At 40.8% G+C, this 27704-nt stretch overlaps 1 protein-coding gene across 1 annotated transcript; it reads right to left on the minus strand.

The window, feature by feature from the left end:
- Nucleotides 1-58: 58 nt before the first annotated feature.
- Nucleotides 59-27575, minus strand: PITRM1 (pitrilysin metallopeptidase 1). The gene is made up of 27 exons (XM_054649544.2): nt 27421-27575; nt 27105-27207; nt 26151-26257; nt 25454-25605; nt 24903-25017; nt 24681-24777; nt 24144-24304; nt 22774-22900; nt 22006-22094; nt 21349-21477; nt 19348-19461; nt 18844-18940; nt 14823-14957; nt 12759-12897; nt 11235-11351; nt 10038-10170; nt 9216-9336; nt 8393-8469; nt 7941-8106; nt 7717-7817; nt 6650-6770; nt 5813-5884; nt 4649-4761; nt 4065-4190; nt 2684-2829; nt 1006-1108; nt 59-518 (listed from the first exon to the last, which is right to left on the minus strand). Exons 1-27 carry the CDS (start codon nt 27456-27458, stop codon nt 425-427), a joined length of 3093 nt encoding a protein of 1030 aa, XP_054505519.2. The 5' UTR covers nt 27459-27575; the 3' UTR covers nt 59-424.
- Nucleotides 27576-27704: the final 129 nt, after the last annotated feature.

Consider the following 27704-nt stretch of genomic DNA (forward strand, 5'->3'; position numbering starts at 1 on the left):
CAGGGTGGAGGTGGCTTATGCAAAGGCAGCTGGAATTACCACACCACAGAATGAAATCTGTCAGTATGAGAGACAGCTCTTTATATACCCAACAGCAGACATGATTTCAAACAAAACACCATTTAAAACTAGAGTTTTACATATACAAAAATATTTCATTTATATAGTATTCATATGTGATAGAAGGAGTGAGGCTTCAGTAAAAGATTAAGGTCTGTCTTTGCCATGCAGAGCATGTAATTCTTGCTCTCAAATACTGTATGGTTAGAAAATTTTTCACATTGTTATTTTGAGAAGGTGAGCTTCTAACTGATTTGGTGAACACTGTTAAAAACCAGCAATGAATATTTCAGTTGGACCATAGCACTGCTAAAAGTTACTAAAAACCCCTAATGTTGTAGTCACACCCAGAGAAAAGCCAAAGTCATCGTTTGACCCATGAGGGATCTTTGGTGATATCTGCATTTTCTGGGCCAAGTACAGCTTGACCACGAGTGCTCTTCCCAGCTGCAAGGTACCTGGAAATAAAAAAAAAACCATAAACAAGTGACAAACTGCTACATTTGGTTAACCACAGCTCTGCTGTGGAAGTTAAAAATACTCCCATCTCAGGAACAGTGTCCTTTGCTGCAAACAACTTGTGTTGTGCCCACTCATCACAACAGTCTCTCCTTAACCCTGTACTTGGCTGTACTTGCATCTACAGTGGAATTCAGAAGTCACACACAAAATGCTGAAAGTGGAGTAGATACCAGCTCCTATAGTGCACTCATACCTACTCATGTAGTCATACACCAGACAGTTCCTGGGCCTTTCAAAAGTAAATCAAACCCAATCTCCCACAAACTCAGAGTGTAGGAGGGAATTGCATCTGCTAAACGTGCAATAAACAGGATATAATTAACATATCCTTTTCTAGGTTACAGAAGAAAATAGTGAAAGTAGTATGAAAGACCAAGGGAAGAAAACCAGTAACTTAATTATGACAACTGAGCAGAGGCTTACCTGTTTGATACATCAACCAAGTTATCACTGTTGACAGCAAAAAGTTGTTCTCTGTGCGACTGCTTCATTTCATCTGAAATGCCATACAAGAAATGACCCATTCCTAGGGAAAAGAAAACAAAACCACACACTGCTCTGGTGCACTGCAATCTGTCACAGCCACATGCAAGGAATGAGAGCAAACTACAACAGGAATGTGTGCTCAAAAGAATAGAGACTTCCATCAAACCATCATGCTGAGAGAATATTGAACTGAATCAAGCACAGTAAGTTAAAACCAGGGTGAGGTAGTAACAGTTTCCTATTTAGGAAAAAAGCAATTCTATTTTGGCATATGATTTAGTTTGTCAAAAATCTGCATGTAACAGTGGTCCAGGAAACTTAGACATAATTCATTCTGAAGAGAGTCAGCTCTAACAACTTTTTAAACAAACTGCATTTCATGAAGCTTCTGTTTTTGGAGCTATTTTATTTCCAATCAGTTGTGATGTATCTGCAATGTGAAGGTTTACTCACAGTTTTGTACTACACAGAAATCTGCACACAAATGCTTTAATGTTTTGTTGGAGTATTTGCCCACAGCATTTTAATTGCTTCTTGAACAACCAGAGAACTCCAAAATAATCACAGAAAAGTTTTTTGTCAGGCACATAACCATAGGGAAATAAAGGTAGCTGGAAGGATTTGAGTCAACTTATTCCAACCTCCTACCCAAGGCAGGGCTGACTTCCCAGCCAGGTAAGGTTTTCACATCCATCTGCAGTGCCCAGTGACTCAAAAGCATGAAGGGACAGGTGCTCCTTGCACCAGTTCCCAGGCCTCTGGAACAGAGCTCTCCTCTTCAGTGCTCTGTTAAGATCTGTGTTCAAATGCCAAAGAATGTTCATCATCCCTTGCTGACACCAACACCCAAAGTGCAGGCACTGCACTCATGTGCACCTGGCACCAATTGCTTTTTAACTGCCCACACCAAAACCAGATCCTGACAGGTAAAAGCTTAATTTGAAGTGTTCTTGTTTAAAAAGTTAGTGCTAGTACAAGCACATTTTAAAATAATGCTGATCTTAACCTTGCAATTCCTTTTTGTATGGGAAGGAAATGTGCTTTAACTGGGCAAGTTTCAGACTGAAATTCAGCAGGAGAACAAGGGAGGGAAGTGAGCACAGCAAAGCTACATGTCAGTAAACTGCACAGATACTACCAATGCATCATGAATGTGCAGACCTGCAAAGAAGCTAAAAACACCCTCCACCCCAGCAGACAGACTTCAGTGCTCTAACTTCAGAGAACATATGCACAAAGGGCAGGTGACATTCACAGTCAGTATGCCTGCTTGAGTCAGGAAAGTAATCCCTCAGCTCTTTTTGCATCAGAGGACCAGTATTTCTTTTCATTTGTCTGCATATAATGCTCTCCAAACCTAAAATAATTTCCTCAATCTACCTCCATGTGACACAGAGGACCAGTAACACAAAACTTCAGCAGAACCTGAGTGGATGAGGTGTTTCTGAAAAGGAGCAACAGGAACCAATAGATTCATCAAAACTGCCATTATCTCTCATCTTCCAAACACAAATTTTATCATCTAACACAGTTTAGCAAACTATTTTCTTCCCTTTAAACAGAAATTAAAAAGGAAATAAACACTGACAGCCCTGGGAGGATGATGAGAATGTACCTTTGTCTGAAGGAGCTATTGGTGCATCCACAGCAGCAAACACTGCTAGTTTAGCTTCATCAATATCTTGCTGGGTGAATTCTCCAGATTTGGCCCATTCGACTGCTTTTTCAAATGTTTTCAAGGTGGCTAATGAATTTGGGTCTCTTAGAAGAGAAAAAGAACATAAAAATTTATTACTTCAGTCTTAAAAAATGAAAAACCAAAATTCCTTTATTCTCACTTCATTCACAATTTACTATGCATCACACATGGGGGAAAACAAATTATAATATTATGTATCACTTTTTAAGTACAAAAAGAGGTTCTGGGGTTTGGTTCTGCATTTCTTTTCCAGAAGAAAAGTATTGTTACAAACCAAGCAGATTCACAATTTTAGATACACAGGTACAGAATCCAGCTGCCTAAAAGTAGTTCCAAGATGGTGTAGAGTGAAGTGGTGTAATAAAAGCAGGTCAGGTAAGCCAGTGCTGTTCACAGTGGGCTCAAAAAGCAGCACTGCCATTACTGCCCACACCAGGAATATTTATGATATGCCCTATCTTCTCTCAGTTGCTTTTCTTGCCACACCTGTTTTTACTCTCTGTAAAACAGGTGCCACAGGTTAGCTACTACTGGCAAGTTGAGGACTACTGCCAGGACAAGTCCTACCATGTTGAAACTTTACAGAAAGGCCAGACTACTCAAACCTCAGCCAGGAACCCTGACCAAGCACTGTGCCAGCCTGCCTCTGGGCTAGGAAAACAACTGAAGCCAGGACTCCAGCCACACAACACTGCTAGTGGGGATTACAACTATAATACCTCCAGCTGAAATTTCATCAGAAAGTGCCTTGGTGAGCTAAATACAGGGTAACTGTTCTGGACTGGCAAAAGAGAAGAATAGAAAAGAAGGAGCAAGTAGTTCTAGCTTATCACCAGCAATGCTTTCTGCTGAATCTCTGATGATTTCAGCCAGTTGCTTTAAGGAAGATGCATATTTTCAAACTCAGGACCTTAGGGAACATCCCCATTCTACTTCATGGTCTCAAATTTAAAGCAGTCTTGAATTTCCTTTCTTAGGGCTTCCTTTACCAAGAAATAAAGTGCAAGCCAGTTATACATAAATGTGAGACTGAGACAGTGAACACCAAAGTGCAGAGGTGCAGCAGTGGTTGCTACCAGCAGAGATAAATTAAGCTTTCCCAAGGATACAAACAAGATAAAGCAAGAATGGTTTTATTAGGCAATCTAACTTCATCAGCACTGAATCACTCACTTAATTTCATCCCTTTTATTTCACTTCTTCTTGAAAGACTGCTACAAGGAAGTCAAAGATAAGACACAGCAAAATGCAGTCAGTGGTCCCCTCAATCATCAAGAGGAAAGAAATGCACTGTTACCTGTAGGAGTAGAATGTGAATATGCCATTTTGACTAAGTTTAGCACCTCCACCATAAGCCCCTCCTTTCTCTCTGATTTCTGTATGTAGGAATTTAGCTGTCATCAACCGTGCTAGAATTCGAAGGCTGAAATGAGAGAAACAGAAGCAGTGAAGATGTGAACTGGGCAACAGTGATAGTCTCAACTGCCTCTAAAGGTCCCCCAGATCCCCATCTGCCATGCACTGCTGCTTGTAATCTATGACAGTTTCAACAGCAATGCTCACTATTTAATAATAGCTGAATAATGTCACATCACTGTAAGAGGGGCTCTGAACTTTGTTACATGCATCAGGACTGTAAACTCAGGACATGTCTGAGTAGGTGGGGCTGTTTATTCCAAGGTAGGGGACAGCAGCCCCTCATTACTTAATCTCAGCATTTACAGGGCTGCTCTGGGCCCAGCTGCTTCGTAAAGATTTTGTGACAAATGCACTACAAATCATTTTCTATCAACACTCCATTTTCTGCAGTCAGCCCAACCCTTTCCATTTTGCTTTGTGCTGTGCAGAGCACAGAGAGCTCCCTGATGTTCTGCTTCCCACCTGGCATAGTCTGCAGCTGTGTAGGGAACTGTTCGAATGCATTCCCCAATATAGTTCACTGGGAAGGGAAGTACAAAATGGGTCTTCATCTGGCATGGCTTGAAAGTAGGATCCTAGGAGAAGAACACATTATTGTCACAGCAGCAGAGATAATGTACCCATCTGAGAACTCTCACCTTTTTGAGAACTAGGAAGTTCTGCCAAACATGCACACAAATAAATGCTAAAGCTGCCACTTATCCTACCCTGCAACCAGTGACATTTCCCTTGTGCATGTATCAGCAATCCAGTACAAAGAATTGCCCTGGAAAACTAAAGGAGAGGGTACCATGCATCAGCTACCCATCCTTTGCAGCCCCTCCTTTCAGTTCTGCAGATTTTGAATCACTACCCAGGAGTTTGGATTTAGCCACGGATTTACTTTGATTGAAACGTGTTCACAACTCTCCACTTGTGTCACACATGTACATGTCACCACATCATATCCCAACCCATCCATTCTAGACATTGAAAACAGAGCCAGGAACTGTGTACCCACAAAAACAGTAAGCTATTTATGATAGCAGCTGTAGTATAAATTCCTGCTCAAACATCCCCTGCAACAGACTGAATTCTTCCTTACAACCTCACTTCCAAACTTCCAGTCCCCTTCATGTCTCTGGGCCTTGGCAGAGCTTGCTCCTTTGCCTCTTTCACACATACATCTGCTTGTGTGCTCACTTAGGCACAAGCAGATCCTTACACACCTCCAGTGTAACTATTTCAGAACTCTCCATCCTTTCTTAAGTTCAGAAACCCCATTCCCAGATCCTCATACAACTCTGGCTGGGCCAAGCAGAGCAGTGCATTTGCAGCACTGGGCTGAGCTCTCCATGCCCCTCTCTTCTAAAAGGAGAGTTCAGGGTATGCTCTTCATCCCTGTAGCCAAATACAGCTCTTCCTTTTCACTAATGCTCTTCTGTCAGGTGTCAGTCACATCCAGAATCATTCAGGGAGGAGACCAAGGAAAGGAAGGGACTAACTGGAAGTGATTGAGTTTGATGGTTAGTTATGGAACTGAAGGGCATGAATTATATTTCAGTGCTTCTGTAACAGTTTAAGATGGACCATTACCATCAGTAACAGCCCTGTAATACCAATATCCCTCACCAATAATGTACTTACATTAACTAATTTCCTTGTGATCTGCACACCAGTACCCATTTCACTTCCCACAGGCTTCACTTCTGAAGATTTCTAGAAGAGAGCCAGTTCTCATATTAAAAGATGATTTAACAATTTAGACCAAGACTACTACAAATGCAAACCCTCCACTCAAACCTCTCTAAGGCAATCATCAAACCATGCTTTCACAAACATAAGCAAGGTACTCAATTGCTTCTTTATATTTCCTAAACAAATGCCATATTATTTTCTTCCAAGAGTAATCTGGCACTGAGAGACACCAAGACCCAGATTAAATGAGGCCCATAAAGCTACAAACTATCATTTCACTCATGGGTAAGGAACTGGGAGCTTATTCCAGTTTCATCAGAAATTAAGACAGATCTGCATAGTGACAGAGCAGATCCTTTGTCAACTCCACTGAATCAAGCATATTTTGTGCCAAATGTCCTGAACACCCTGATAACAAAACAAACTCACATGCAACTGAAGAACTGCACATCATGCCCTATTTGCTTTTGGCCACCATTTCAAGTAAAGCTCAGTTAAAAGTTTTATGCAACAAGGAAAGGAAGAAATTCTTTTTCCACATCCCACACTGAAGCAGTAACCCCAGGGTAAGGCTTAACAGCTGATCTCCTGCATTTCTATTGTCCACTGTGCTGCAGTGAAGACACTCCATGGCAAAACACAGAGCAGCAGATCACAGGGATGTCTGCCAGACTTCTTCAGACATGGACACAATATCTGAGTTCAAACTTTTCTGATTGCACAATGGTACTGACATGATCAAGTCAACTGTATTTGATGCCCTAATGATGAATGACATTTTCTCACCTCAATCACATGTGGACGAACAGGTTTTCTCTCTTTTTTACTTCTGGCTATTCCTTTTAGAAATTTCTCTACTTCTTTAGATGCTTCTGGTATCTGCTGAGGTGCTGCATTCACAGAACATCTGTCAAAAATACATATCAGAATTTTAAGTATGGTTTTATGTTTTCAGAGAGTCTTTTATAATTTGTACCACTTTGTCTTTCTAAACATTTTCTATTAAATCATCAGAATGTTAGGTCAGTGATCTCAGGTAATCACTAACAGAGAGAGTGATTTTTTTCCTGATGTGGAAAAAAAATTACAATCCAATTGCTGTTCTTTTGCTCATCTTAGAACACTTTCAGACCAAAAGTTGAGCAGTAGCTGTCAAACCCCTTCTGTGCACAAGACAGGACTAGCTCAGTTTTGCAAACAAAAAGGTCTCTCAAGGAAAATAATGCCCTCTGTATCCTCTGTTTACAGGCAGGCCTAACATGGTTTTGAACACTACAGACATTTACATAACTTCATTTATCATTTCATGCTTTAAAAAACAAAACTTTGCAACTTATGTCACTTCAAACAGACCCATTTTGGGAACTAATGCACCTGACATTAAACTCCTTAATGTGCTCTCTTTACTTTTTCCAATACATGCATAAAGCAAGTTTCAGAATGTCACTGCTTTCCTTTTAGGAGTGAAACAAAAATCCAAACCAAACTATATTTAACTGTTACAAAACAATATAACAGTATTTGTCTAAGTGGCACCTTGAAAGGAAAAACAAAAGGCAGATTTTTGACTATTTCTGTAAAATTGCACAGGTCACTTACAAGCTTTGGGTACAACTGTTACCTATAAAATGTGCTGTAAGTTTCTCAAATCATTTAAAAATTGAACAAAACGAGCTACCATAACACCATAGCTACTGCTCCGTAAGCACAGGGGATGTAAATTAACATTTCTGTAGTTTTGTCACAAATGTCCCATTTCATAAACCCCAGTACACCATGAGGTGCACTGAGAAAAACATATTCACAGGCCATGGCCTCTCTTTAACCAAAATTCCCCTTTCTTTTTAGCTCACCTGATGTTGTCACTGTTTAATAAATACTTCTTAATGCGTGGTAGTTTGCGTAGTACTGGTTTAATATCAGGCATTTCTGCTATTCTCTTCATCAACTTCACCTGTGCAAGAAGGGAAGGCAGAAAGACCACAGATTGAATCAACAGGAAGAATTAACAAAAACCAGCCTGTAACTCCACAGTCGAGGATTTGGGCCTTGCTGAAGGGCATTATTAACCTCTCACCTGATCCATCCCACTGAACATTTCCTGCAGCTCTCCAGAAGGTGTAAGGTTTTTGCTGGCTCTAATAGAGGCATATAAATGCCCACAATCTGGAATGCCATTTGACAGCTCCTGGGCAGTCTTCTTAACCAGCACTCTGAAATGTTCTTCTTCCTCGAATCTTGGGCTGAAAAGGAACACAAACAGGTCTCATGCAAAAGGACACCAATGAAATTTATTTTTCATCATCCCAAGTTCAACAAAGTGCATTTAAACTGTTGGTTGTCCATTTAATCCACTATATAGCCATGCTTTTGATGCAATATGTAAATTTAGAAAGACAGAGACAGAATTATGAAAATAAATCCCTAAGTAGGATCTCTAAGAAGAGAAGAATGGCTGGGGAAAGAGTGAAAAAGAGAACCCCAAAACACATGCAAACCCACAAACAAACAAAACCCAATGTACTGTACTTGTTAAATATTTCACTCCATAAATTCATCATGTCTGGCAGATTTCTATCCAAGCACAGAGATGAAAAGAGCACACCCTGAAGGAAAAAAATAAAACACAAAAACCCTTCACGCAAGACAACCACAGCAATGGCCCAAGAAATGCACAGGAACTTTTCATGGATGTGATACAATGATGCCAACCTAATGCTGCACATTACAAAATCACTCTAATGCAGGCTGTGCTACTGAAAAGAGAGCAGACATGAAATGTGATTGCTCTTCTCACAAAGCAAGCCTGGTAATTCCTCAATTTCTTCTTCTCAACACCAAGCAGCAGTTCAGACACAAAATTTTGTATTTTTTCCCACGAAGTTTAAGTTCTGTTCTGGGGTGCACCTTTCTCCAAGGGAATTCCTTTAATTTAACTCCAGGATCCATACAGAGCAAACCCCCAGAAAATTTGCAAAAATCTCAAGAAATATTGCAGAACTGTTATGCCTAACACATAGATCTAATGATGCTGCCAACAGTGACATAACACATTAACAGCAAACTCTGTGTGTAAAACCACACCTTTCTGTTCCCTCCCTCTGCTTCCAAAATATTTTGGAGCACTCAAAAATATGGTGACAGATGCTAGTGAAGCACTGCCCTAGACACAACACCCACATCAGGCACTCCCCTTAACACAAAACACTAAGTTACTGTAATTATCTAATTTATATCTTACAAGGACTTTCACTGCACATTAGTTTGACCCTCTGCCTGGAAGCCCTGACTGACCCTGAACTACAGAACTGTTACTGCAATTGTAACATCTTCAAGGTTATGATTAATTTACCTGCTCATAAACATCCAGGTGTGAATCATCTGGAATGATATGTGGGCTGACAGACATACCACCTGTTTTTAGTTCTATTTTCTGGGCTTGCTCCCTGTAATCAAGGGCTCCACATCCCATCCTGTGAAAAACAAGAGATTTGTTTCCCTTTTTAGTGTAAGCCAAAGCCAAAATCCATGTAGCATTAGTAAATCAGCCTGTTTAGGACAATACCAATTTAGCAACTAAACAATCTGGGGCATTATTAAGCAAACATAATACTTCATGTCTTATAAAAGCTTCCCACCAAGCTTTTCAATTAAAGCATCCTGCTAATTTAAAATGCTGTATATTAAAAAGCATGCTTTATGTGCAGGCTTGCTACCAACATCCTTAAGAACTACATTAATAACATAAGTTATTCTCATCAATAAAACCATACTCCTCCCAGCCCAGGTCACTTGTTCTGCTCTGTGCTCCTCTTTTCCCTGTGATGGGATCACTCTGTCTGTCCTCACATGGCAAAATTGCACCAGAAGTCTATTCAAGCAAAAACTTTAATCTCTGCTAGGCTATTTCTCATTTACAGAAATTTTCCAATCTGTTGAGGGAACACTTGTGTTGACACTGGGCAAAAAGGCAATGCAGAGACTGGTGGAGAAGGGGAAACAATTTAGCAACATTGGGGAATAAAGACTTTTTTTCTGCAGGAAACCAACTTACCAGCCTTTCTTTCCCTTTTATATTAAGAACAGATGCTGGAATCATTCAAGTCAGTGTTAGTATTTTGGCAAGCTGTGTCACAGCCTGTGGCCTCAGCTTCCAAGAAAGCAAACCTCTCACCTGGTAATGACATTGCAGAAGAGTGGCACATATGGCTTGAGCTCCTCAGGAAGGGTGTTCAGGCTGGACACAGCTCGGAAATAAACCACCCCATTGGTTGGCTGAGCACAGTACTGGACAGGAATGTCATCACCTAGGGATAAAAAAACAAAAGCAAACAATAACCAGCAGTTTCCTACTACAAACACACAACAGCAAAATGATTTCTTACAAGAACATCTCATTAAGAATAATTTTCTGTTGGTGTTTCAGAGCCACTTCTTGTTTAAATTTTGCACATTATACTCAACACTGGACCAAAGGGGTTTTTCTGTTTCTGTCCATAGTAAGGTAACATCTGGACAATTTGAAAAGAGATTTCTTCTAAGAGAGGTCATATTTTAGAAATAACAATCAAGTAGCAACTTGTTCCTGAACAAGTCAGAAAGTTTTTCTTCCTTATTTTTGCCTTCATCTGTACAAAAATTGAGGAAAGCAGTTTCTTGTACTGTACACTCTTCCTGAACCAGGCCACCTGAATACAGACATTAGAATTTTCCCAAAACCAGGTCATTTTTTGCATCAAAATTAAACAGTCTTGACACTTGCTGATAATTTTTGAAGAAAAATGTCCATTAGAAATATATTAAAGAACAGTATTTACCTGCAAAATTTTGACAGAACTGTAACAAAATTCAGAACTACCATCTCCTATCAGTCCCTGGGGAAACCACTAGCAAAATGGAAAAACTTGCACTGAAGGTATGAGGAATTACTGTAACTTATTTTTTTTCTGTGGCTCCTTTATGTCATATTCTGTAAAAACAGGTAGGGAGGGACTGCAGCAAGGAAGGCTTACTGCCCCAGCTGCCAAGATTCTGCAACCTGGGTAAGCCTTTGGAAAGTGAGGGGATTGCTCAAGAGCCCTGCATGTGCCAGTCAGAGGAGTGTCTGGCTGGCACATGCAGTGCCCTTGAGCAGGGCAAGGTGGGAGCTCCTGCCAGCCCTGGGAAAGCCAGGAGGATGTTCCATGCCCCTCAGAGGCCATGGCTCTGCAGATCCACTGCCATGTCTGCCCACAGGTGCTGGGCTGGAGTGGAGGAAAAAGAGCACAACTATGGGCCACAAAGCCAGTCCATGTGCTGGGCAAGGGGCCAGCAGCCAGGGAACAACCCAACAGTGCTGCTCCTTGGGACATGAGACACTGGGGACACCAACCTGTGAGTGCTGTCTCCAGCACAGTGAAGGGGATTTTGGGCTCGATGTCAGACACTTTTAAAGCTGGGAGACAAGAGGTATCCTGAGGTTTGCTTTGAAGAGCAATTAATTCCAAACCTAGTAAAGAAGAGAATACCAAATTGTCATTTTCAGCTTGTAGTGAAGGTGCTGTCAAGACCTAAAACCTACTGAGGTGATACAGACCAGAAAAACTCAAGAGTCAAGTTTGGAGTCTTCTAACAGCAATTTTGCAAATATTTTCCTAAAGCAAATTCTGCAGATTATCATGTAACAACAGCAAAGAAAACACTCTTGTTAGATTCTCTTTCCAATCCCCTCTTCACAACATGTTTACAGTAACATGTAATTTAATCTTTAAGTGACACCTGCCAGTCTGTCCTGTCACTCAGCAAGCATCAACCCAGACCTGGCAGATAAGGAGCTTCTTTCTAACCCAATCCGTTCCAGTTCTTACTCAAGTGCTCTGTCAGAACACTGATGCAGCTAAATTGTTGTGATTACTTTCACATTTCAGACTTTCAGATACTAGCTGGTCACCTCTGAGTACTCTCCAATTTATCTCTGTAAGTAGAAAGCCTCCTCTGATTTCGTGCTCCCCTATCTCCTGTCACACACCAAAGCTTCAGAAGATTAATGCCACATTTTTGGAGGATTTCTGTGACTAGACACTGCTTTAACAAAATTAGATGACTGCCCACAGTTTTCAAGCATAAGTTATTCTCCAGAATAAGTTAAACCCAGCATTACTTTTATAGTTGGCTTTTTAACTGGAAAATATAAGAAATATAATTACAAAATATAAGTTTTACAGGAGCATGGAGCAGACCTGAGGCTCATAAATAAACAGCTTCAAGGTACATGGTATGTAAGTACCTGAAGAGAGGGTGCCAAGAGGATGGAGCCAGGCTCTGCTCGGTGGTGCTGAGCAAAAGGACAGGAGGCAATGGGCACAAACTGATGCACAAAAACGTTCCAGCTGAACACAAGGAAGAACTTCTTTACTGTGCAGTGTCCAAGCATGGAACAGATTGCCCACAGAGGGTGTGGAGTCTCCCTCACTGGAGATATTCCAGAACCCCTGGATGCAATCCTGTGCCATGTGCTCTAGGATGCCCCTGCCTGAGCAAGGAGTTTGGCCCAGATCACCCACTGTGGTCCCTTCCAACCATTCTGGGATTCTGTGAATTCATCTTCCACTCAGTGCAATTTAACATGGGAAAGAATAAACAGATTGGTGTTTTAAAACAATTTCCTTTCTTCTGCCCTAATGAAAACATTGATCATTCTATTTTTGACTGTTAAAACTAATGAAATATACCAACCATACACTGTAGTGGAAGCACTGCCCTGCATAGCCCTGTAACACATACACACAAATTTGCAACAAAAAAACCCCATCCCTTTCAGAGCAAATACTGGAGAGTGCCTGAGAATTTAAAATAGTCTACAGGATAACAGCTAAAAAACTGTTATACAAATAAAAATGTGAAAAAGCAAGTTAACCTTTTTCAAAGATTTGTGTTTTTTCTTCTTCAGAAAGTGCATTGACCTTTTTTTCCAGCTTTTCTGCTTCCATTTTAGCTTGTTTATCATGGTAGTCCTCCTCTGGACTCATTGACAGAGTCAATTTGTGCGGATTATCCTGCAGAAATAAACCCCAAAACAAAGCATTAATTCTGAGGGCAACTTCCTTGCCTCAGCTTATTGCTCCATCAGCAGCAGATGAACAGCCTGAGCATCATTTGGCTTGCACCTTATCACAAGTATCACAACCACACATACTGATGAGCCCTTGGTTTCATACAGAACAAGCTGCTGTGGGGAAGAGGCAGCTCACCACTGGAACAAGCACCAACAGCCTTCTGCTAAGTTTCACTCTAGAGTCACAATCCCTCAACAGCACACAGTAGTCATTAGTTTAATTAAACTACCCATGTTAAACAACTGTACATAACACTACATGCCCTAAGTTTTATCTGGAGGGTGTAAGATGGGGAAATTCTGTTAAAGGCAGGAGGGTTTGAATAAACACCTCTTTCAACCTGCCCAAGCTTGAGTGCACAGAGATCCCAAATGATGTAGAATGTGCATGCTTCATCCTGCTCAGAAATGCTTGACACATCAGCCTCACTGCCACAGAACTGCAGGCATTACTCAAGTGTCATAACTGCTGCTGAATTCTTCTTTGTTTACACCAGACTGTGGAATTTTAATATCAAAATTACTCAAGCAGCTCCCATTTTCCATAATAGGAAAGGGAGGCCAGCCAAAAGACAGTGACCTCAAAAAATGTCCATTTCAATGTAGGAGTCAAATAGCAACATCTGGCACTGACAGACACCAATAATTTGGGACAATGTAATCAGATTCTGTTTTATGAGTTTATCTCCCCCGTGCCTGTGTGAAAAGACTACAGAAACCTGAATACAGAGTTAAAGAGAGAAATGTGAGATTAACCAGTAAAATGGACAGGATTAATAGCATTCTCCCCCTTGCTCCCTGCCTGCCTGCTTTAATAATTTCCCAGCACAAGGTACAACAGTGCATAACCTTATGATGTAATAACATCCAACCATTCTCACATTTCCTACTGAGATGTGCCTTTGCCTCAGCCCCCTCACAGAACTGTACAGTAAAGGACATTCACAAAAACACTGCACCTGTGTTTCTTCCCTACAGAAGCCAAAACTTTAGCAGCTCCCTACTACCTCCAGACACTAGTAAATGTTCTTAGAAAAACTGATTTCAACTGATGCTACTGACTCTTGGGTTTTTTTCTGAGTATATTAGAATCTAGCTTTACTCCAATCAGGGTGACAGTTACTTTAAATAAAACTGCCTTTCAAAACAAACAAGTTGACTACAGAAAAAAGACCCAAACAGAAAACCTACCAAGAAAAGCAAACAAACAAAACAAAGCCAACAAACAAAGCCTACAAAAAATCTACACCATTTCTGCATTGCTATCAGTGGATTTTTTTTTTCTGGAATTATCTAATTCAGGGCTCCAGAACTATTCAGCATTATAATGCCTTTACTGGGTATTTTTTATTTCTGCAAAAACTCCAGAAGACCATATGGAGAGGAAGAGAAAGAGCAGAAAGTAATTGGCACTGACAGCAAGATTCAGACAGCAGCTCAATGAACGTGAGGAACACCAAGACAATCTTACTTGAAACCAAATCCTTTGCAAGGAAAATGAGATACACCTTGCTGTGTCAATACTAAGGAACACACTAGGTCCAAAATTCTCTGTTCACATCTGAACTTCTCATCAGGAAAAAGATGTGCCCTTCTACAGGAGTCACAGTTTGGTAAAACATTAGCATTTTATCAGTGTTCTATTGAATGTGGTTCCAAATGACCAGCCAGATAATTTTTTTTCCCCTTTGAAATTGTGGAAACTTAAACCATTAAAACTAACATGTTTCATTTGAACATGCTGCTGCTCAAGCCACACCTGGAAACAGGCACTATGGTGATAAAAAATTAGCCTTCAGTTTAACTTCAAATACAAAATTGTGTTTTAAAAATTAATACAAGATAACTTTCTGTAAGTTTGCCTACCTTGAAGTATGTTTTAACTTTTTCCTGAAGAAATCTGGGATTTTCTTTAAGACACTGCTTGAACTGAGAGACTTTATCTGCAATCTTCAGAAGCTCCACTGGATCCCCATCTTGATTCCAGCATGAGGCTATGTACTGAATGGAAAAGAATAATTAGGCAAGCAGGACAATCCATCTGCATTTCTCTAACTGACAGCATCAGTGTTCCAAAACCACCTTAACATTTATACTTGAATAGCAGACACAGAGTGAGTAATCCTAACCTAGCTGTAGGGGGAAAAATATTGTTCAGACAAAAGTTCTATTCCATCATCACCCATTCCCTGTTTTCGCCATTCTTGCCTCTAATTTCACCATACCAAACCGCCATTTTTTAAGTTATTACCCTTTTTTTTGCATAGCTGTGCACATTTGGAAATATACTATAATATTATTTAGTCCCTCACATTAAAATTAATTTTTCAGCTCAAGAAAGAAGGAAAAGAGAAACAGGTGGTAGAGACAAAGTAGTACATGCATACTACAGCTTTGTATCAGCTAGATGAAATTATTTATAGGAAGGTAACTCAAACACATAAAGTATGCAAATTAGATGGGACTTTGGAGAAAAAATACTGGACAAAAAAAGTATCCTGGGGATATTTCTGGTTATTTTCTAATTTGAGTATGCTCAAGTTGCTATTGAAAGTTCTCCAAAACAACTCAAGTGCAAGATAGCAAAAGTTTCTCCATTTCTACTCTGTGTGAATGGGGAAAAACCAAAAACAAGACAAAGTATAAAATCCCTGTCAAATCCACCTTCTCTTTTCTTACCTCTTTAATTACAGGCAGGTTCATAAGCCTTCACCATTTAAAAATAATAACTATTTTCATCTATTCTTTGGAAATTCCCTTTTATGATACAAAGCAGAGTATTACTTTAGAACATGCTTGAGCTAATTCTCCTGGAATAGAAGCAGTCACTCCTTATTCGAGGTTGCTGTGGGGTCATTACAAGTTCAGTCCTGGTTCTCAGGAGGCAGCCTGAAAGTTTAACCATGTATCTAAGAGCATTGTCCAAGCAGTTTTTGAGCACTGACGGGCTTGGGGCCATGACCACTTCTTCAGTGTCACAGTTCACCCCTGGCAGCTCAGCTCCACACAGCCACTAACTCTGTTCCTCACAGCAGGATGTGGGGAGAGGATCAGAAGGGTGAAAGTGAAGGAACTCATGTGCTTAAATTAATGCAGTTTAACAGATTAGGCAAAAGCTGTGTGTGAGCAGAGCAAACCAAGGAATTCATTCCCTGCTTTCCAGGGGCAGGCAGATGTTCATTCACCATGCCAAGCACAGCAGAGCTCCATCACATCCACTGGTGACTTGGAAGACAAACACCGCCACTCCAAACACCCCCTCCTTTCCTCTTCCCTCAGCTCCTACTGCTGAGCAAGGTGTGGACAACCCTTGGGTCATTTGGGGTTGGTTGTCCCCTGGTGTCTCCTCCCAGCTCCTTGCCCATCACCACCTTCCTGGCTGGTGGGGTAAGAAGGACAAGCAGAGAAGGCCCTGACTGTGCCAAGAGTGAGCAATAATGAAAACACCCCTGTGTTAGCAGCACAAACCCAGAACACAGCCCCTTCCAGCCACTGGGAGGAGATTTAATTCTATCCCAGTCACCTGGGAGAACTTGTTCCAATGTCTGACCATCCCCTTGTGAACAGCTTTTTCCTAATATCAAAACTGATGCCACTTATCTTGACTTTCACAGGATCTTTGACAGTCCCACACAACATCCTCCATTGTTAGACTGGAGAGACATGGATTTGATGGATGGACAGGAAATTGCCTGGATGGTGACATGCAAGCACTTGCACTCCAATGGCCAATCCAAAGGGAGATCAGTGACAAGCACTGCCTGTCCCTCAGGGGACTGTAATGGGTACAATACTATTGAACACCTTTATTTATAACACAGCCAGTGGCACTGAGGGCACTCACAGCAGGTTTGCAAGATGACACCAAGCTGAGAGGTGTGGTGGACACCCTGGAGGGAAGGGATGCCATCCAGAGGGACCTGGACAGGCTTGAGGAGTGCACCTACATGAACCTCATGAAATTCAAACAAGGCCAAGTGCAAGGTCCTGCACTGGGGCTGGGGCAATGACCAATAATCAGCACAAGTTTAGTGATTTAAGGTTTGAAAGCAGACCTGCAGAGAAGGGCTTGAGGATATTGGTAGATGAGAAATTGGAAATGAGCCCACAATGAGTGCTCCCAGCCCAGAGAGCCAATTGTATCCTTGGATGCACCAGAAGAATCAGGCTGAGGGAGGTGATGCTGCCCCTCCACCCCACTCCCATTAGAGCCCACCTGAGGTCCTACATCCAGCTCTGGGGCCTGCAGTGCAAGACAGACATTCACCTGTCAGAGGAGGACCTCAAAAACGATCAAAGTGCTGGAACACCTCTCCTACAAAGGCTGAGAGACTTGAGGTTGTTCAGCCTGGAGAGGGAAAGGGCTTTGGAGAGACCTTACTGTGGACTTTCAATATATGGGAGGCTTATAAAGGGACTTTTTACACATCCTGTAGAGACAGGACAATCAGCAATGGTTTTAAACTGAAAGATGGCAGATTTAGACTGGACATAAAGAAGAAATTCTTTACTATGAGGGTGGTGAGACAGTGGAACAGGTTGCTGACAGAAGCTGTGGGTGCTCCATTCCCTGGAAGTGTTTGAAGACATGTCAAAAGTGCTCTGAGTAACTGGATTTAGTGAATGATGGCCCTGGTTATGGCAGGGAGGTTGGACCTGGATGATCTTCAAAGGTCCCTGCCAAAACAAACCATTCTATGCTATCTGTGATCACTTTAGTTATAACCTAGGGCCCTGTAACTAGGTCCTCTTCAAAGCCAACTTCTCAAACATGACTTCAGGGAAACAAACAGAAACATAACTCTCCTCTATGGGAGTATTAACACTGAATGCTGCAAGACTGGTTTTTAAAAGCAAGAAATATTAAAGAGGTTTCTTTTCTACAATGAAGACGTAGCAGTTAAATCAATTTCAAGACTTAAAAATGTTGAGGGATAAAGTTATCTGCATTAATATTTCATCAGATAGAATTACTCGCAACATCTGAAGACATGCCAGAAAGTACTGACTATTAAAGCCAGGCATATTTGGCCAGATTTACCATGAAACATGACAGGCACTTAAATATCCATAATTTGCCTATTTGGCTGTATGGCAATCTGGTTTGAAACAGCTTTTGTTTGTGCTCACCCATTTACAAATCTCCCATTAATCCAGGGTTCTGCTTCTCTGCCTAACTGTATATATCTAGGAATGAGACCCTGCTGATGCAAAGAATATACATCACCTGAAAGTCAGAAAGCAAAGAGCCACTGAGGAGCTGAAGTTGCTGCAGAGCAGAAAGGAACAGAGGAGATTAAAGAATGAGTGGCTGCAGGAGACCCCGATTTCCACAGTGACTGCAAATGCTGCACCTCACTCATTCCAAATTAAGGATGACTTGCAGACTCCTTCAAGACACAACATTCTGCTGTGGAATGGATTTTCTGTAACAGTTTGGCATTAAAATTTGAGGCCAAGAATTGCATTACTGTACATTTTCCCTTGTGAATCTAGAAATTAACTTGCAGCAGTACAATCCTGAAGTCCACAGAAAAATACAGTCCTTCTATTTGGCTTTTAGAAAATACACAGGCATCTAGCCAAAACACACAGTTCCCAGAGCCAGTATGATATGCCCCTCACAGAATAACCAGTGCTACTGCAATCAAAGCTGCTATTCAGGCAAAGACAACAGGCTCACTGCCTGATTAACTCATACACTGGGAAGGCCACAGACAGTCTGACAGCTACTGAAAAGAAAGATGTACACAATATGACAAAGGAAGAGCCCTTAAGTGGAAAGTTTTACATATCAGGAGCCGACAAAATGACCCTGTATTTTATAAAGACATAGGTGGTAGATTTTTTGTAACTATTCTTAAAAGAAACACACACACAGACTTACAGATGTCAGGGCAAGTCCAAAACTCGTAGACTGATGCTTCAACTGTATTTCAATTTTGTGAAGTAGAGCTTCAATCCTATCTTCCTCAAATCCTTTCCTTTGGGAAGGGGTGATGAGAGAAGGAAATCATATCCATTAACACTGATCACTTTAAGTGAAGTTATGAAAATTAATTATTAGATTGAAAAAGGAAGCATTACAATATAATGTCTTTCACACTGAATTAAAATTGATATGAAATAATGTAATCATGTTGTATCATTTAGAGAAACTGAACTAACATCATTCAACTCCTGAAGGTTACACTGATGAGAACAAACTACAATAAAGGAAGTAGAAGACACAAATTGTAAGAGTATTGGACAATATTACTTTTGCTTTGGGGCCTTAATTGCAATATAACCCAATTTTTAAGGCATGTTATTATATACAAGTCTGAATTATTACATGCCTACATATTATTATATTAACCATGAGTATTCTGAAAAATTCAGCATTACTCACGCAATAACTTCATCAACTGTTCTGTCAATGATCTGTTTCACAGTATCAATGTCTCTTTCAGCAATACCCTGTAGACCCACACTGAAATAAGCTTCTCTTGTAGAGCCATTAAACCTAGAGTAAAACAAAATCAACTCAGTGGTAAGTACTAGAACTTAAGCATTAAAGCTGCCAACAGAGGTAAGAGAAGGGAAAAAACACCCATTGTTTCCACATATACAAACACACGAGATTTAAAAGCTAGATAGAAAGTAAAGTAATTACCAAAGAGGCAAGAAATGGAACTTAAAAGCATTTTTTGTTCAATTTCAGTAGTAGTAGCCACTGTTAAGAAAACCCACAGTATATGATTTTAGAGAAAGAAAAACAGCTACAGAAGTAAAGCTGGAATTTTCTGTTCATCTTCCCATTCATCTGTAATTTCTTTCAGGTACAGAAGTCTTTCTAATGTGGAAATTTTAGCTGTGTGTAACACCAAACATGTACATTCTACTTAAGCAGGTGAGTGGAACAGTATTTCTGAAGCAGTATTTGTAAAGTAAGTGTTAAGGTGAAGTTTTCCATGTTTACTGCAATTGTTATCATATGTATTAAAAAAAATATAACAGTGAAGACAATTCTGTCCAAGCTATCAGGCTCATCTTTATAGAGACAAAATGGCACTTGCAGAAATACAGAACACCTAGCAGTTCAAAGCCAACAAACAAGCAATAGGTGCTCATACACTAGTAAAAACCACTACTACATGTGGTCTAAAAACCACAGAAGGAAATCAATGGCAGGCTCAGGCCCTGGATTTTGCAATACTCATCTCTGGGCTCAAACTTATGCTTGTAGATTCATCACCACAGTCACTAAGACAAATTAAAGCCAACTTACTGAACAGTTCAACTCTCTATCAATCCAGCCAACCTGGAAAAAGACCAGCTGACAAAAAATACAACATAATCTCTACTTCAGTGTCTAAAGAAGGATTTCTACTGCCATGCTCTGGAATATTAAGATGTCTACATGGCACTGGCATGCATGACACAGGCCTTGCACAAAGCCCACTACTTCATGTAGAGACAGGTCAAGCCAGGCAGAGTAAGACACTAAAATTATGGGCGAGCATAATAAGGTTTTCCATTCAAAACACCTGAGACAGCCACTGAAGAAAAAGGCAGGATTTTTGCCATCCCAAGTCTAAAAATCAGGCAGATGAATCATGCCTGGAAAGCACTTCCTTCTTTGTGCTGACAAAAAAGGCAAAATGTGATGAGCAGCTGAGCCCAGGTTCAGGGCAGATAATGCACCCACCCTCAGCCTGCAGCAAGCTCAGGAGATGGGCTGGGAGCTGCAGCTGGAAGCAAGGACTGGGAGCTGCAGCTGGAGCAAGTGTCAGCTGAAATACCCTGCTGAGATTAGCAGAGTTGGTTAGAGCATGGTGCTAATACCACTGAGGCTGTGGGTTCACTCCCTGTATGGGGCCATTTATTTTAGAGTTGGACTCAATGATCATTCCAAATAACAATATTCTGTGCAATATTCTGTACTGAGGTGATGGCAAGTTAACAGCACCTGACTGCACAAATACACACTTGTGACAAGCTTAACTACTACTAAACCATAGAATTAAAGCAATTAAAGCAACATGGTTACAGAGAAGAGCTCTGTAACCTCACAAATACTTCTGAGTAATACTTAAATGCCCAGGATGAAAAATTTAGGCACTGAAGGTATTCCATATTTTATCCTGTCTATCCATTTTTTATGGTTCATAAGCTGTAAACAATAAAACTTTGATTAAACCAGCTTAGCTTCTATCCAAGTACTTTGATGAGACAAAATCTGAGAATACTTTACAGTTCACCAGCAGAAACCCTTACAATGTTTTAACATTAAAATAAGATTACTGTGGTGTAAATTGCCAGTATAAGAGATGAGTTCTTCCAACTTAGAAGTGCTTTTTAGTATTTATAACATTGCTTATAGTGATGAAATGTGAATTGCAACACTTACCCAACATCAGGAGAAAAATCTGTACCAACACCAGACTCAATTAAGGCTTTGTAAAAAGGAGAATTCGGCCCATCAACCAACAGTGAAGACAACAGGCTTAGGGTGAACGTTTCAAAAGTGTCTGTAATACTGAACAAAAACAATCAGATCCTAAAAACTGTTTGTGACACCCAGTATCACTGAGTCCATTTCAAAAGAACTAGAAAACAAAGGCAAAGGGAGCAAGGAGAAATTATTGTCAGCTGTGAAGCCCACATCAGACCTTAGGGAAATAAGAGGGCTCTGTATCTTTCACTTGTTATAACTACCAGGAAAGCAATTTGAATTGGGCTGCAAGGGGAGATAAGTTAGCAGCAGGGTCATACAGAAGAGCTTGCACATGGCAGGAAACTGAAAGGAAGACAGTGTTTTCAAATGTCTCATCCGCTGAACAGTTCTGTAAAGTAACACCTGATTTTTCTTGTGTCTATCCACTAAAGCAAATTATTCAGCAAGTAAACTTTTATTTAGTAAAGCAGGACTGAGCTATCTTCCCATGGCATTATTTTCTTTAGAGATGACATTTATCAAGAGGGACTAGGGACAAGAAACATGCTTGCACCTTGCTTTAAGATCTAAATGAACCTTTTATTCAGAATTTCATTTTGATATACTTACTCTGTCAACAAGTAGCTGACACTGACAGTGGTCTGCTTGGAAGGATCAGCAGCAAAGGAGTCTAAGCCACATGTTACCCTGTGTTCTCTCTATAAAGTACAGTAAATGATACACAATAAACTCACAGCAGAAGTTACAAACAAAATGTAACTTGCACCTTCACAGCATCATCTTTCCAATTATTTAAAATAATTTCACAGATGCTCATGAATAAATTCAAGATCCATGAGCAAATACACAAACACACACTATCTTGAAAAATAATCTCAATGTTTAGAAGTGGACAATATAGGAGAGGTTGAAGAAAGTCTGGCCATAAATAAAATTCTGAGCTATTTCTGAAAGAAATGTTTACACTTCTGGACAAGCCAGGGAGGAAAATGAGGAGGAGGGAGGAAGAGAACATGAGAATTATTTTTGACACTCATGTTTGGAAGATTAGATACCATTAGAAAGCATATTTCCTGACACTAAGAACCACTTTTCTTTCATTAGCCCTAAATGCTTTCCATTAATAAGTGCTTCAGTGTTTCAAATGACAAGGGACTTGAAATTTTGAAATAAGAAAAACAAACAACTGCAAGCAATCATTACATTACTGAAACTCAAAAGGAACTGTAGTTTGTCCCCCATGTAACCAAAAATAAAAATACTTAGCTCATTTACACAATTTTAAACAAATCAGTAACTCCAGCAGGTTAAGTTAAAATATCAATCTAGGGGGTTTTTGGGTTTAGTGGTTTTTGTTTGTTTGTTGGTTTTACTTACAGGCTTATCCCAGAGTTTCTGTTTAGGGATGTCAGTATTTGACTCAATTCTTTCAAATTTTGCCAATGCTTCCTCATGTATTTGCTTCAGATGTTGCTCCAGTGGAAAATTACCATAAGTGAAAAATCTGCATTTCAAATGAAATATTGGGATTAAGCACTTGATTTAATATGAAATTTACAGTAGCTATCTGTATTATACTCTGAATTTCATATGCTTTCCAGTAATTCTGTTACATCTGGAGTGGAAAATAGTTTGGTGTGTCTTCAACCTATACAACATATATAAAACTCACAATCTCTTGATAAAAATCCACATTTCTCAGCTTGTGGGCCACAAAACACCTTATTATTTTCATTACGTTCAGTTTTATTATGTTCCAATTTGTTCAGGTGCAGAAAAATACAATGTTCCAGAAAAAAAATAAATTAGTAATTGAAGCCAGAAACCCAGTGCTCCTAAGTTTCAGAAGACAAAATTCTTATGGTCCTCACACTTTAAGTATAAAATACAATGATCCATGTCCTGGGTTTTGTCTGTCTATAAAACATGGCTGGGTTCCATGGGTCACTCCACCAAACACATACCCACAGCTAAAACACTTCCACTGAACCAAATATGAGCACAAGGTTTGCCACAGGTAAATCTCATCCCCTGACTAAAATCTCAACACCAGTACAGCAGAATACTTAGGATGATGAGAAAAATCAACAGATTGTAAATGCACAGTCATGACACAAGCTGCTGACGTTCCACAAGTGAATGAATCAGAATAACAGATTGGCCACAAAATTAGTACAGGACAAAGTTTTATTACCCTGCATGTAACTTTCAAATTGACTTCCAGTTTAAATACCTTATTAGTATCAACCAAATCAGTACCTGAATCAAATAACTATCCATTATTTAGAACTCAGTACAGTAATATGTGATGCAGGAGGAAATGAAATCATTCATTTGTAAATTCTAACTCAATCTGTGTTACTTCAAAGAGGACAGGAACCCTTAGATTAATCTCTGCTACTTACATCTTAACCCCTTAATATTACTGCTAAATAATTATTAGTACATTCCCTTTCCCCCCAGCTCATATGAGTTCAGGTCAACTGATATCCAAAACACATCTGCATGATCAGGCAGACATACCTGAGAAAATCAGCCACCTTTCCCTCCTGTTTTCAATTCACTCTTCACTGCTCTTTCTAGAAAAAATTCCTTGCTTCCATGCTGTTTTAACTGCTCTAGGGCACAGGTTATCTTTGTTGCTGGCCATGTGGATAAGAACACTGTGCTTCTGGTTTTCTCCTCATGAAAGTACAAAGAAAGCACTAACCCAGTAACCTAGGAAGTTAGTCACCAATCTCACATACCTGGAATTGCTTGGATGATAATGTGTGGCATGGAACTGCTTAAGCTGCTCCCATGTAAGGTCAGGAATACATAATGGATCTCCACCAGAAATTACACCATAAGTGTGATCAGGAAGGATTTTGTTCTGCAGGTGCTGTGCAAATATCCTCTCATTATCTGTCTTAATAGGAAAACACCACATTTCAGTGAAAGCCATCAAAACACATTTAAAAGAGAAAAGGTGCTCAATAATAAGACCTCAGAGCTCTAACTTACACAACCTCCTCACACATACTTTAATAAAATAAGCTATGGTTCCATACTGATCTAAGAAAGTATTTTACAATAAAATCCATTAACAAAGTGCCTTTCTATATGTAAACAAACTTTTGATAGGCTAACTTCAAAAAATCTATGCAACAGTGTTGACTTTACTGAGGATCTAAATTTTCAAAGGGAGGAATGGGAATCTCTGGTGCAATAATGCCATTGATAACCTACAGCTGAAACCACTTCACCATCTGCAAGAACTCAAACCAAACATCCACAAAACTTACAAATGCCCCTTTCATTTCATTAAAAACAACTCCTTTGAAGACTAGAGGTGTCTGAGGATCAGCTGGGTTCTCATGTTCTAACCTCCAACCTTCTTGCCTGAAAAATTAATAACAGAAAGTGTTGAGAGTTTGAAGGTTTTGTTGATGTGGGAGCTGGGGCGGGGGGAGAGTTTGTTTTTTTTTTAATTTAATAAGGTTTGCATACATCTCAAACTGTCTTACCAGAAATCTAGCTGACGTAAACATGGAAAGAAAGCTGCGTCCAAGTACACCGACAGGAGGTTCTGAAAGTCCTTGGGATTTTGTGTTGAAAATGGATAGAGTGTGTAATCACTAGCTGCATACAAATAAACATAAAAATAATCAGAACTTCTGAAAGTCTAAGACATGTTTTGCCCTTGTTGATTTTTAATTTCTCATCCATATAAATAACTGGAAGAGAAGAAATGTACTAAATGAAGTGTATTTTTGCTGAGGAATACACATTTAACACTGCAGCTATTTTACCACGAAAACTTTGCTCTACCCCTATATCCATATAAATAATTAAATGTATTTTTGGATACTATAAAGCTCCAGCTCTACTGGGATTTTGTAATGGACAAATGAACAAGACTTATTTTGCTGCCTTGCCTTGTTAGCTTTTTAATATCTCACAACATTCCCACCCAATAATAATGGCTCTCCAAAGCCAAATCAAGGAGAGCCAGCAGACAGCTCTACTGCAATAAAACCTCATGCACTTGAAGTGGCATTATTTCCTTTGGACTTACCTGTGAATGCATTCATAAAAGTGGACAGTGACCTGTTTAACATTTTAAAGAAGGGGTCTCTGCAGGGATACTTTTGGGAACCACAGAGCACCGTGTGCTCCAGAATATGAGGGACGCCGGTGCTGTCCATCGGAGTGGTTCGGAACTGGATGCTGCAGGAGAGAGCATGGAGAGGAATGCAGTCACTGGGAGGACAAGTGCCCCCACTCCTGCCTGCACCTGTGATTTATGGCAGCATCATCACTGCCCAACAGCTAGCATGGCACACACCAGATGCAAAGTTTGACTTCTTCAGACTCCTGAGTGCTCAGCCATCTTTTTCAGATGGAGTACAGCCTCTGCACTTCTATTTCTGGAGTTAGTACAGAAGTTTTCAGCACATGAGTAAACACATTTATTTTTATCCAAAAGGCTCAAATAAAAAATCTTCATGGAAGGTTATGGTTGCATAATCTCTGTCTCTGAAAGTTTTCAAGGCAGGAACTGGATCTGAATTTAACATTGATCCTGTTTTGAGCAGCAGACTGAACAACAGACTTCATAATATCTATTCCAACCTGAAAAATTCTAAGAAGTACAAAAGAAGTACTGTCCTCCCTGTTATCACAGAATAATCCAGCCATGATGCCAGATTACAACTGAAAAAACAGAGGGTGATGTGGAGATTGAATGTGCAATACCTATGCTAATGTCTTACCTGAACAGATTATTGGAGTCCTCCCGAGCCACATGCAAATACCTGGCTCCTGTACCATCGTGACTAAGCTTCACTGCAGTCAGGAACAGCTCAGGAACAGCTGTCACCTGCATTGGAAGAAACATCTGTATTGCAGTGTGACTTCAACTAGGTCAAATAAATCGTGCATGATATAGGAATTACAATTTGTTGGTCTTATACATAATATATGTTGGTCATATACATAGTTTTTTTTATGCTGGCTTACACAGTATAAAAAGAATTTTTGCTCCTGTAGTTCGAGGGGAAAAAATAATTATGTGAATGGAAAATGAAATTTAAATGAAATTTTTAACCCAATGAAAGTATACTGTCACTGAAGAACCATACTCCTATGGTACAGATAAAAATTCAATCTGAAATATAAATATATTCAAATGTCAGTAGCCTAGGGCAGGTACAGAAAAAGGACACTGTTATACCACTAGCTCTGTCACTAGCAATCACTTCTCACAAATAACCTTTACTCTCCACTCCCGCTTTTTCCTTTGAAAAAGTAGAAAGAAATGCAACATATTTCCATGGTAGCTTTCCAACACAGGTATTAAAAGCATCTTAGAAAATAACACTGTTACTTGAATACGTTTATCAAAACACATTCACACAGTGAAGTCCTGTTATCTATCAGGACTTTTAGAAGGCCACACGGACTGGTCACATCTGCAGCAGACACACCTGCAGCTCGTGGGGTGCAGTATTTTCTCTAGAATTAGCTCTCCATAAGAATATCTATTAATGGCATCTACAGTATTTATCTGCAGAGAAGTAACTACAAGGAACTCCTGAATCATTTTTATGAGTGATTACCCAAAGCAAGTATTTAATGCGCAGACGCCGGGCCTCACCCAGTGCCTTGTAAGCCCAGGGAAGTTTATGTACACAAACAGAGCAAACGCCGGCGGCGGCGGCGCTCACCTGCTTCACGGTGAAGCCGTGGATCTGCTCTCCCACCCGGTACTGCAGCGCTCTCTCGTTCGCGGCGATGCTCTTCCACCTCCACGCCCTGCGGCTCAGCGACCTGAAACGACACAAAATTCCCTCTGAACAAACGCGCCCCGGCCGGCGGTGCCGCAGCCGCGACCGACACCGGCCCCGGCGCTCCAGCGAGGGCTCCCCCGGCGAGCAGGGCCCCGTGCCCGGGCAGGGGCTCGGGGCTCCGCGCCCCTCGGCCGAGCGCCAGGGGCTGGGGCCGTGCAGGGCGAGGGTCCCCGCCCGTTCCGCGCTCGCTCACCGGCCGCGGCCCAGCAGCCCCCGGTAGCGGCTCCACATGGCTGAGCGGGGCCGGCGGGCCGGGCCGCACGGCGGAGCACAGCACAGCACAGCGGGAACCGGCGCAGGCGCCGCCGCCCCGCCCGCATTGGCCTCGGCTCCGCAGCTCCGCCCCAAGCCCGAGCGGCGGGGCCGGGGCCGGGCCTGCCCGGCTGGCCATGGGGCCGTGTTTGTCCGTGCTCCGTGTCTGTCCTAGGGAGCGGGGCCTGGGATGGAAGGGAAAGCTCTGGGAAATACCTTTGCGTT

This window comes from Agelaius phoeniceus, chromosome 1, assembly GCF_051311805.1.
Source record: "Agelaius phoeniceus isolate bAgePho1 chromosome 1, bAgePho1.hap1, whole genome shotgun sequence".
NCBI lineage: Eukaryota > Metazoa > Chordata > Aves > Passeriformes > Icteridae > Agelaius > Agelaius phoeniceus.

Excerpts from the sequence above, each read along its gene's own strand:
- PITRM1 (XM_054649544.2), bottom strand. The coding sequence starts at position 27,458 with ATGTGGAGCCGCTACCGGGGGCTGCTGGGCCGCGGCCG. Across the intron at positions 24,778-24,902 it reads TTACGTCAGCTAGATTTCTG|GCAAGAAGGTTGGAGGTTAG; the intron begins GTAAGACAGTTT and ends TTAATTTTTCAG. Across the intron at positions 22,095-22,773 it reads AGAAACTCTGGGATAAGCCT|AGAGAACACAGGGTAACATG; the intron begins GTAAGTAAAACC and ends TGTACTTTATAG.